Raw genomic sequence first — 12,389 nt, 5'->3', positions numbered from 1 at the left:
TGGAAGCTTTAATATTTTAATAAACGAGAACATATAATATGGACGTTTCGGGTTTTCCCTTTATCAACAAAACACGATGCATGAAACACTAAAGACAATTAGAGATGTGAGAATGGCATTGTTAATAACGCTATTATCACATCTCTCATTCGTCTTTAGTGTTTGATTGCTTGTAAAGGGGAAACCCGAAACGTCCACATGATATGTATTCGTTCTTTTATTTGAAGCTTCCATTCAATTTCCTATTGCCATTTATGTCTTAGTATGGAGAGCAGATTAGCTTGTTTAAGTGACAAAGTAAAAAAAGTTAACATTTCTTATCAAATTTACTTCAAAATTACTTTTTAGCATCTGGTTCACCCAGACATCATACCGTTTTGAGACGATCGGTCACAAATTATTTACTCAAAGCGCTTTACAAGGGATTCCAAGCCCACAGCAACACGTAACATGTAGAGCAAGACATGATGCCTGTCGTTAGGAGGTAGAAGATCGATTACGATATTCTTATAGCAGCGAAAACGCTGTTAACGACTGTCTGATTGTTGCTACCCCCTTCCCCCCCTCCCCCCCCCTCTCTCTCTCCCTCTCTCTCTCTCTCTCTCTCTCTCTCTCCCTCTCTCTCTCTCTCTCTCTCTCTCTCTCTCACACACTCTCTCTCTCTCACACACACAAATACATACTGTCGTATAAATTCACACTCAATGAGTTATGTAATTCATATTGAATTTCAGAAATTTACTTGTCAGGGTCTGATTCATCCCGACATAATACCGTTTTGAAACGGATGGTCACAAATAGTGGTCTCTGAACGATTTATGATGTGGTGCGCAATCAAATCATTTATAGATTTTCTTGGATACGAAAATATTATGATGTTATAATCTTATAAATTATAGTTAGGTTTTTTAATTTAAACCTTTATTGATTTTGGCTGGACAAAGGGGATGACCAACCTTGGGAGGGCTCTCTCCGGGATTACGAAATATAGATCGTATGCGCTTGGCTAAGAAGCTCACAACATTGTCATCCGGAAGTACAACGAACCAACACACAAAACTATGTGTAACCTTGAACGTTTATAGTCTGGTTAATACAGTTAAGTGAGAATTACTCATAAACGTGGATGGCAAAAAAAAAAAAAAAAAAAGAAAAGAAAAAAAAAAGAAAAAATAAGAAAAGAACAAAAAAAAAAAAAAATTAATAACCCCCCCCCCCAAAAAAAAACAAAAAAAAAAACAATAACAAAGACCCGAATGACGTCAATTCCATTCTATCTATACAATATTATACCGGGTATTTGATAAAATGAATAGGATTATAAATTGAAATATCGTGTCAAAAAATTAACACATTTGAGAAAACAATGTATTAGATGACTGGAAATTATCTAAGGGTTTTGTTTAATTAAGCATTCCAGTCTATTCCATTTACTGTTTTCATGAAAGAACCCAAACAGTGAAAGTCACGTTTTTTCACTCTGATCGCATTAGATTGTTTCAAAATACTGTTGAAAAAAGCCCCCCCCCCCCCCCCCCCCCCCAAATCGGTCTTGCATTAGAGTTTTTGTATCAAAAGGCAAGCAATTTGGAGTATGATTCTGCACCATCATTGAACGCGAATGAAACAGTGATAAGAAAATTATGCACTGTCGATGATTTAGGTCCCCAAGACATTCCGAAAATATTTCCTATCGTTTTAGTCCCAAGATCAGAATACTATACATTTGTGAACAAGATATACAAGCTCGCTCTTTCCCTTTGTCGAAATACTGTCGAAATTGTCATGCCCATAACTATATCTGTCTTATGCGGAGAAGTAGGTTTCAGAAATGCTCGGAGAACATCTCAATTTTTGTTATCTCATTGATAATGGCCGACGTGCACTTAATTGCAGGTCTAATAACCTAATTCCTTATGGGCTCATTGTTATAATGGAAATCTAAAAAAAAATGACGCAAAATATTGTCCATGACAACAATGTTAAACTAGGCAAATAAGACCTGCATATAATATGAGCACGTCGATGATGGCTAATTTAAGACATATGGAATTCACCCGATTGATTTCTCATAAAACATTGAATTAGTTTAGTTAATAGAACAGGTTAACACCAGAATGACGGCAGAAACATTTTCGGCTTAGAATTATTGTGTTCTATATTAAAGCTGTTACTGTTAAATTCATATTTGTTTACATTAGATTTTAAGGCGTTCAATGAAAAAAAAATATCAGTAGAATTAAAAAAGAAAAACCCATTTCACATAGCACATATTATAATAACCTACTCGTCAAGTCGTGCCCAAGTGACTTTGACACTTGTGACCCGTGGTCTCAAAAAGGTATTATGCCGGGGTGATCACGGTTTATAGAGGAGAAAGAATATAGAAGGAAAGAAGTTGACGTCACTCGGCTCTTTGTCATTATTTTAAGGCAGCCTGATAGTAATATGTTCTCAGTAAATTACATCAATCAAACTATAAACCTTTTCACACAGTTGTTCTGTGTGTTGGTATGTTTAATTTGGCTGGCGTATGTTGTGGGTATTTTACTTAAACGCACACAATCCATGGTATTTTCGAGTGCTGAAATCCAAGGTTTAATATATTTTTGATCAATTAGGCTTTAATTTGACTTTTTAGTATCTGGTTCATCCCGACATACTACCATTTAGATACGATTGGGTCACATTTCTCCCACAGAAGGTTGCTCATGTTTCAAGTTTTTGAACGTAAATGCTCGTTGATCAGAACGTTTGCATCCTACAATTTTACGGCTCCACGACTTGCCTTGGACAAATACATACCTTTTCTTATTTTCCTATCGATTATAATAACATTTACTCTTTAGCTATTTAATTGCCCTGACATTTTTCTAAGCGTTTTACTGTAAAAGAAAAAAGAAAAAAAAAGCAGGAAAAAGGATGATAAATAAAAAAGCCAAGGCCTAATAATTTTTGACAAGATGGAAGTCATTCGAATGATAGAATGAAAATTAACTTTTCACACCAAAAAGTAATTTAAAAAATACAACAAAAGCAAAACAGAACAAAAAAGAAACAATCCAGAACAAAACAGAACAAAACAAAACAAAAACCAAAAAAAAAAAACATAATAAAAACATTTAACAATTTAACGAAAAAAAAAAAAAAAACAATAACAAAAAACAAAAAAAAAAAAACCAAAAAAACCCCCAACTCAACAACAACAACAAAACCTAACCCCCCCCCCCCCCCAAAAAAAAACACAAAAAAAAAACGCGTTTCGGCTATTTAGGCATTATATGAATTTTATTCTACTCTAGTCTGAAATAACAATTTACACAAATTTTGGCCAGGAAACTGGTCCATAAAATATCGATCGAATAAAATGACCCTCATCTTGTTAAAAACTCTCAAACATGGGAATTCCTCGAAGTCCCAGGTTTGAAATGTTTTGATAAGACGAGGGTCATATTTCAATCGACCATATTCAAAATACAAGTTTATTGGCCATTTTTTGGGGGTTAAAAATGTCTTTTTCTCAGAATATGGCAGTATTGTGTAAATTCCTTCGTGGTAAATTCTGACCATTCTCAGAACACTCCTGTCCGCAGGCATCCTCGTCTGTAAGTTTCGTGTATTTAGGCGAGACAAGTTCTGGAAGATGTAGTGTGTTAGAGGGTGTCGTTCGTGCGAAATGTTGCTTAGGAATTCCGGCGGAATTTTCACTGACCTGCTTGCTGTAGCTACTCGTATTGTCAGGGCTCGTTAATGTCTTGGGAGTAAATTCCATGGGCTATTTGATATAGTGCCAGTATGACATTGATACAAGTATATTGGATTGAATAGAACGGACGTAGTATTGGTATTAGTAGAAGTAGTAGTAGTAGTAGTAGTATTAGTAGTAGTAGTAGTAGTAGTAGTAGTAGTAGTAGTAGTAGTAGTAGTAGTATGTAGTTGTTGTAGTTGTAGTAGTTGTGGTAGTTGTAGTAGGACTAGTAGCAGTAGAAGTAGTTGAAGTAGTTGTATATTCATAGTAGTAGGAGTAGTAGTGGTAGTAATAGTAGTAGTAGTAGTAGTAGTAGTACTACTACTACTACTACTACTACTACTACTACTACTACTAGTAGTAGTAGTAGTAGTAGTAGTAGTAGTATTAGTAATAGTAGTCGTAGTAGTAGTATTAGTAGTAGTGGAAGATTCAGTAGCAGAAGAAGCAGTAGTGACAGCTGAATAAAAATAAGTATAAGAAAAAGTTAGAGTAGAGTACATCAGCAGTAAAAAGAGGTACGCCATTCGTGCTTCAAACTCTATAGAGTAACCAGTTAACCAAATTCCGCAAAAAAATAAATAAATAAAAAAATAAATAAAGGAGGGACCGAATGTACTTAGAGATGATAACGGTTTCCAGTTTCCAGAATAGAGATGTTAGTATTCATTTATTTTGCCTTTATGAGTCGCCCTTAATTCATATTTATACATTTTTGGGTTTCATAGCTCTCACTTTCATCTCGATCTGAAAATGAGTGTTTGAAACAGAGGCAGATAAAGCAGAGAGAATAATACAAGAAATACCCCCCCCCCCCCAAAAAAAAAAAAAAAAAAAAAAAAAAAGAAACAAAAAAAAAAAAAACCAACAAACAATCAAAACAACATAAACAAAAACAAACAGACAAAAAACCAATTAAAAACAAAACAGCCTAGGGATTGAACCTCCGATCCCCAGTCGAGACAGGCTGATTATGGTGGGATGACTTTTTAAAAAACATTTTATACTCTCTGTTTTGCCGGGTACGGCTTCATACACATTATTTCAGATCTGTATCTTACACCCGTGCCTTCTCCCTAATTTGTCATTCTAATGTCTTTCCTCGTTTAATGTTGAGCTCTTCTCGTATGACTAAGGATCGCGCTCACTAACAGTTTGTAAAGGCCTATTTAAATTCCACCTCGAGACCGGGAACGTGGCAAGAGATGACCTTTATGTTTTGGAGCACCTGTCTCTTAAATGTTTTTCTTTATGCAGTTAGGCTAAAGTTCCACACCTATCTCTCTCTCTCTCTCTCTCTCTCTCTCTCTCTCTCTCTCTCTCTCTCTCTCTCTCTCTCTCTCACCGCCGGCCTCATCACAATCTCCTCCTCATATTCCTCATCCTGCTCTTCCTCCTTTTCCTTTCAACTTTTCATTTCTATTTTTTTTGCGCATCAGCCGATAGTTTGTGGAGATAAAACAAAGCAAGAGGAAAAAATCGGTATGAAACAATATTTCTGTCAAAAAGAAAAAAGAAAAAGAAAGACAAAGAATTGCAATAGCAACTTGCATGCCTGATGGCTCGTCAAGTGTTGTTGTTGATTTGGAATGCTTGTAAAACGCTTTGAGCACAGTTAGTTGATATTACGCTTTACAAAAGCCAACGTTAAAATCAATTAATCTGTTTTCTTCTTCAACAGGACTTGCCCCGTTCGTGTTCATCAGAAGAAAGTTTTGGCGAATCCTCAAACCCCAACGACAGTTTCCATCATCAACACCGATCTCGAAAGCGTCAACACTCATCACTCGAAAACTGCCCTGGCGGCTCCTCCTCCTCCCACGGAAGTGCCGGCATCAACTGCGACAACAGCAATAACAACGACAATTCCTCTCGCAAAATCCGCCGCAAAAGTCCCCAGACGCCGGAAGAGCTTCAGATTCAACGCAGCATGGCAAACGTCCGCGAACGCCAAAGAACAGAGTCCCTGAACGAAGCTTTCTCCCAACTGCGGAAGATCATTCCAACTCTTCCATCGGACAAACTGAGTAAGATACAGACACTGAAACTTGCAAGCAGATACATCGATTTCTTGTTCCAAATCCTGCGCAGTGATGAAGCAGAAATGAAATATTTCCCTTCGAGTTGTAGCTACATGGCACATGAAAGACTCAGCTATGCGTTCAGCGTATGGCGTATGGAAGGGGCATGGCATATGACTGGATAAAAAATGTGAATGCATTATACATAATAATAAAAGAGGTGATTTATATTTTAACACTTGATAAGACTCAATCAGAGAAAAATCGCTATTTTTTGTCATTTAGTGATTGCAAGAGGAATCTTATAATTTGCCTTCTTTGCCTGGGAGAACAATATCGTGATTGTTTCGGAAGTTCAGCTTTACCCGGATGATTCTAAGGAGTCCAATTATATTGAAAAACAGTTTGAATTCATTTTCTATCTGGTTGTTATCTAGATGGTTTTAAAAGTCACATCCTTATATAGAAATAAAACAGAGCGAAAGAAAAGTACGATTCTTCAAATCAAATTCACATAATCTGTTTAAAAAAATGGACAATAGGAAACAATAGTGTGATGTCAAAACACTGGTTCCAATCTCCTTGGGAGTGTCAAACCAGTCCTTTGGAGGACTGGATGCACACATTATGCAAGTGATCTTCTTCTCTAACCTAAATAAATGCCGGTCGCCAAAAAAGATAATCCATTCTCGCTCTTTTACGATTCGTAACCATACGAATCTGCATATTCATCCTGCTACTAAAATAGTTATGCAACCTTATGATTCAATATTTAACAATATCATTTATCCATTGTCCAGAGGACTGGTTACATTTTTTCAAAGAGTTTTGCACCGGAAGAGAGAAATGTGTGACGTCACGACTTCCTATACGGACTACATTGATGACATAGCTATTTATGTGTTATTTCATTGCTGATTTCATCAAGGATGATAACACAAATCAAATATTGATTCTTGATATGGATAACTACAATTTATAATAATATTGTGCTGACCAATCTCAATTGATGGTATGCGTTTAAGTAAAATATTTTTTAAAAAGTTAAAAATAAAGTTGTGCCCCACAGATCGATCGTACCAACACACAAGACTGTGTGTAACCTTAAATATTAATACTGCCTTGAAAAAACACGTTTTCATAATTTTGGCAAGAAAAATCGTCCTTCTCATCTTGGCAAAAACTCTCAAACGCGGAACATTGGGAAGACCCGTGTTTGAGAATAATTGCTAAGGTGAGATCCATTCTATTCGATTGATATTTGAAGGACGAGTTTTCTGGTCAAAATTTTAAATTCGTGTTTTTCTAGAGTGTGGCAGAATAGTATGTTAGAACGAATCACCAAACTGACAGTCTAAAATAAAACATAGCAAAGAGTCAAAGAGCCGAGTGACATCAACTTCATTCATTCTGTATAAAAAAAAAGAATGATAACTCCTTTGGCATGGATTCGGCGCTCTCATTCATACAATCTGTTCTTACAAGGATTGGCTGCTGAATAAATCAACCAAACACCTCATATCGGTGTTATGTCGAGATGGACCAGATGTCAGCAAGTGGCTTTAAAACCAAAATGACCAGTAGCAAAGGTGACCTGTCATCTCAAAACGGTATTATGTTCGGGATGAAACTCATGCCTGTGATTGGATTTTGAGCTGCTTAACCCTTGACTCAAATTTTGAGTTAAAATAAATTATGTCTTCGCTTGGGAGAATCAGTTGGGGTCCCGATAAGGGACCGAGAACGAGGTCAACTCGCACCGCCTCTAGTATGAGTTTGATTTACTAGTACATAACATGCATATATATATATATATATATATATATATATATATATATATATATATATATATATATATGTAATCTATTATCTAAAAATATATTATACACATAATATACGAGGGGCGAGTTGGCCAAGTGGTTAAGGCATTACACTTTGACCCGGAAGGTTCCGGAGTTAGAGCCCCACTTCGTTTCTTTTTTTTTTTTTCCTCTTGGGCAAGACTATTAATCCCCATTTGCTCACTTTGGTCAACATGGGTGCCTCCTGTTGACATCAGACGTTTTTTTTTTTTGATGAATGGTCTATATTGCCTCATGGGATGCCTGGGCTTCCGGCACGCCGAAAAGCGTAATTAAAAAAAAAATATCGTCAAAATACTGTGATTAGCGTATTCTCCTTATATTGGTTCCAACAATGTAATTACCTTTACAAAGTTAAGTTTATTATAAAGGTGCACCTAAAAAAATGTTGTTGTTTTTTTCAATCCAAAAAGCAACAAAACAATTTTCTCAGCCCACATCTACGTCAAATTACAGTGGAATCCTGATAAATTTGACACTACCGGATCAAAAAAATTCGTTGACTTTAAGTAACTTAGACTTTATCCATTATCAGTGGAACACACTTAGATAAAGGAAAGAAAAGTTTGGACCAATAAGAGAAATTGACTTTATGCAATAAGAGAAAGTGACTTTATGCAGAAGTTGATTTTAAGAGTGTTGACTTTATACGGATTCCACGTTATTTGAAGAGGTAACTTTCAAAACCTGCTAAATCATATCCTGATGGAAAATGAGTTAGACTACCACTTGTAAGCAATCTTTTGGAATAGAATTTCCAGATAAAATTTGAAGTTTCAAAATACTCAGGGTATTATTCTTTGAGGTGAACAAGACAAGTCTAGCTCCTCTTCAAGCCACTACATTAAAGGGCAGAGACTGCATGCAGGGCTTTCTAAATGAAGAATTGAAGAAAATGTGACTTAGAAAGTTTTAAAAGTCATCTCCTCATTTTCATTGTGATATTTTAAAAAGAGCAAATTTGTGACCCATCGTCTCAAAACAGATCATTATGTCGATATGATTTAGGTTCTGGATATTGAATGAATGATAGCCACAGATTATATTATGAGGCAGTGGGTTAATATCACTTCGTTACGGTCTAGGATAAATATAACACTCCTTCCATTACAAAAAACAAACAAACAGACAATCAAACAAACACGCAAACAAAAACAAACAAACAAAAAAAAAAAGAAAAAAAAGAACAAAAATATACAAACAAACAAACAACAAGCAAGCAAAGAATCATACAAAAGAAACAATTAAAACAATAACAAAACAAAACAACAACATCGAAACAAAAACAAACAAACAAAACAATCCAACAAAAACAAGCAAACAAAAAAAAAAAACCCCAAACAAACCCAAACCCCCACAAACCTTGAAGGTTTGTATTTCTCATCATTTTATCCCAGAGTTCACTTTTTAAAGTTTGATCGTCTCGACATATTATAACCGTTTTGAGACGATGGGTCACATTTATTATTTTTCATCAGTACATCCATTTAAGATTGAAGATTAATCTTTTAATGAGGATAAAAATAAGGAAATTTTGTATCTAAGTTTATGAACTAAGAATTAGATGTCATTTTGGGCACATTACTAATAGATCATTGAATTCTGGCATAATCCATTCTATCTAAACAATGGCACCATTTTGAACACTCAGTGCACAATATCGGATTTCTTACATTCTTGCTCTTTGAAATTCCGGACGTGTTCTCAACGCTGCATGAGTTTACGAGAGTTCGAATTCCAAATCGTAAGAGTGTAAGAAATCATTTATTCTGCCTCTCAATCGATTCTGGTTTCGTTAACTCATTTTCAAAAATATTTAAATGATATCTACTTGCTTTTTTAAAAATAATCTAATTTTAGGGAAATTTAATGTTTGATATTCTGACATCAAATATCTTTATTGTAAACTTGATATCATTACGCGTTACTATTTTTTATGAGGTGAGAGGAAATAATCAGTAATCTACAGTACTCTGACCCCCCCCCCCCCATAAATTTAGATTTTAGTCAGGAAAGATCTTCCTTCAAATATCAATCTATTAAAATTATCCTCGTCTTGTCAACAAAGTCTCTCAAACCTGGGACTTCCAAGCAAAGTTTTCAAGAAAGTCGCGGGTTTGAGAGTTTTTGACAAGATGAGGGCCATGTTAATCGATCATTATTTGAAAGACGTTTCCTGATCAAAACTGTTGATATATGATGGTCTTTTTTTTTAAATGGTACCACAGTACTGCTACATAGTTTTAAAAAATCAACGCTTTTCACATTTAGATAATAAATGAAGACAAGAAAGCAAATCATTTTTAGCATTTTTTTTTCTTTCTTAGTATCGGACTTAACCCTCTCCTTACCAACTATAGGAAAATCGTCACATTCGTTACGATACAACCAACATTTTTCTTATTCAAATTTCTTTTGTACATCATAAAATTTAAAGAAATGAACAGTGTGTTGTAGAGCATGATTTGCTAAAGAAATTATGTATCGCAAGAATTTTACTGCTATTATGTCTTGAGTGATAAAAAAATATAGTTTGTGTTAGATGGGTGTGAAGTTTTAGGGAAAATCTTGAAAATGGCTGGTAAGGAGAGGGTCAATGTATTACGAGATTTTATAAACATTGGCTTGTGATTGCCTTTGGATACATAAAGCTTGTCTTTTCTTATCCTCTGGATTTTTAAATTTTCTTTTTGTCTTGAAAATCTGCTCTCGAATTACAGTATTGGAAGTAGGTTTAATGACTTGACAAAATCAATTATTCATTTAAATATACTCTGCATTTAGGAATTAAGGAATATATTTGGGAGTTAACGATGATGTCACCAGGAATAATCTTAGTGGCAAGTAAGCAAAATTTGGGCCAATAATCTTGCCAAAGGAAAAAAATAATCCCGAATGTGCTTAAATGAGGGCTCGAATGCTGGACCACCTGGAAACAATGCAGTGTCTTAATACCTCAACCACCTTAACCCCCCCCCCCCACACACACACAATTAGTTGCTGCCAAGGCAACAAAATACATATAATATAAATTTTATTTGAATTATGATTAATTACACCATTGAAAGAAAGGTCATGCAGAGCATTATTTGCATTATTTCATTTGTCTACATATTTCGTCTTGGTTGTGTTTTCAAGTTTATGACTGTGCCTTTGTTATGATTTATGAATAAAGTATAACATTTATATCTATATGCATATTTATCGATCTTCTGTGATTTTTAAAACCTTCATTTCAACATTGGTAACGAAGCCTGTTGTATTTAAGTGATACATTAGGCATTAGAGAACAGACACTATTAATGAACGATAAAGATATGCAAAAGTGCGTGTGAACCAGTATCAGAAAAAGCAGAAAGAAATATAAAAGAACGAAAAAATCGTCTCAACTGGGGATCGAACCTCAGACTCCCTGATTACCGGTCTGTTCGCGGTAATCAGGAAGGCTGACTTTTTGGTATTGTTTTTTTTATCCCTTGCTATTTTCTTTCTGCTTTGTATATATATATATATATATGGGGGTCCCGGTAGCTCAGTTGGTTGAGCACTCGCTTCACACGCAAAGGGACCAAGATCAATCCCGGGTGCAGTCGAGATTTTTTCGGACTCCCCTGTCCACCCAGCAGTGAATGGATAACTGGGTCTGTTAGATTTGGTGGATAATCTAGCGTCCTATCCAAAGGATAGCAAGCAATTTCTATTGTCCGTTTTACGCGAAAGAATCCGGGATACACTCCGGCTCCATGGGCCCAATGGCTCTGAAGGACTACTTTAAAAAAAAACTTTGTATATGTATGCCGCTTTTTCTTACACTTTTTCAGAGCTATACCTGTTGTATTGCCATTCCAAAGACTTAATGCCAAATTTGCATCTTAATAACAAAACCCATTTTTCTTGATTTGGTAGGAAAACATTCTATTTTATCCTGTCCTCCTCCAAACGGTATAATGTCGGGTCATTTAGATGCTAAACGTTAGGGGAACAAAAAGTTGTTGTATTAGTAGTAGTAGTAGTTCCAAAGACTGAATTCGTCGACTCAAATGAAACCTGCTGTTAATTTCACTTCGTTTTGGTGGATAATTTAATAAACATTATTTTATCATTTTTTTAAAACACAACAAAACAAAACGAAACAGACATACAAAACCACCCACAAAAAAAAACAAAAAATAATAACAAAAAAAAAAAAAAAACAAAAAACAAAACAAAACAAAAAAACAAAAACAAAACAAAACAAAACAAACTAATCATTGTATAAGTTCTAAATTCACATATTTTATGAGTCAGATTCATCCTGACATAATACCGTTTTGAAACGAACGGTCACATATTATAGCGTCTTACTTAAAGTGACAGAAATGGAAGTTTCCCATTTATTTTCTGGTCATCTTAATCATAAAATCCAAAAGTGATTTTTTTCTATATGGACTTTTGAAATAAGTCAAATCTCAGCGGCAATGAAGTGCCGCCAAGCGATCGATGGAAAGATGCATTGCATAAGGTCACACACGGCGTTGGGGTATTCGAACTCGGTACGTACCTCTTAGGAACGCGGAAAAGACCATACCGCTATGTCACGATGCTTCCTGTTAGTGTTAGATTTTACTTTAACAACAACCGGAGAAACGTTTAGGGTCAACAATCCAGCAATCCAGGAGGGAGAAAAAAAAAGTTGGAAGGCACTTTTCCTTAACTTACATCGGAGAGATAAAAAAAAAGAGGAGTTGGAAGGTACTTTTCTCAAACTTACATCTGCAA

At 35.2% G+C, this 12,389-nt stretch overlaps 1 protein-coding gene across 3 annotated transcripts in view; it reads left to right on the top strand.

The window, feature by feature from the left end:
• The window catches only part of LOC144965828 (uncharacterized), a 36,184-nt gene extending 25,361 nt beyond the window's left edge, over positions 1–10,823 (top strand). For all 3 annotated transcript variants that reach the window (XM_078901594.1, XM_078901593.1, XM_078901592.1), the window contains exon 3: positions 5,430–10,823. In XM_078901594.1, coding sequence (XP_078757720.1) covers positions 5,430–5,954 — 525 coding nt within the window. In that variant the 3' untranslated portion in view covers positions 5,955–10,823. The remainder of the gene's footprint in view (positions 1–5,429) is intronic.
• The last annotated feature ends 1,566 nt before the right edge of the window (positions 10,824–12,389 follow it).

The sequence above is a fragment of the Berghia stephanieae genome, chromosome 2 (genome assembly GCF_034508935.2).
Source record: "Berghia stephanieae isolate SIO BIC M18660-M18661 chromosome 2, UCSD_Bste_1.3, whole genome shotgun sequence".
Taxonomy (NCBI): domain Eukaryota; kingdom Metazoa; phylum Mollusca; class Gastropoda; order Nudibranchia; family Aeolidiidae; genus Berghia; species Berghia stephanieae.
This window is presented reverse-complemented; position numbering and strand designations above follow the sequence as displayed.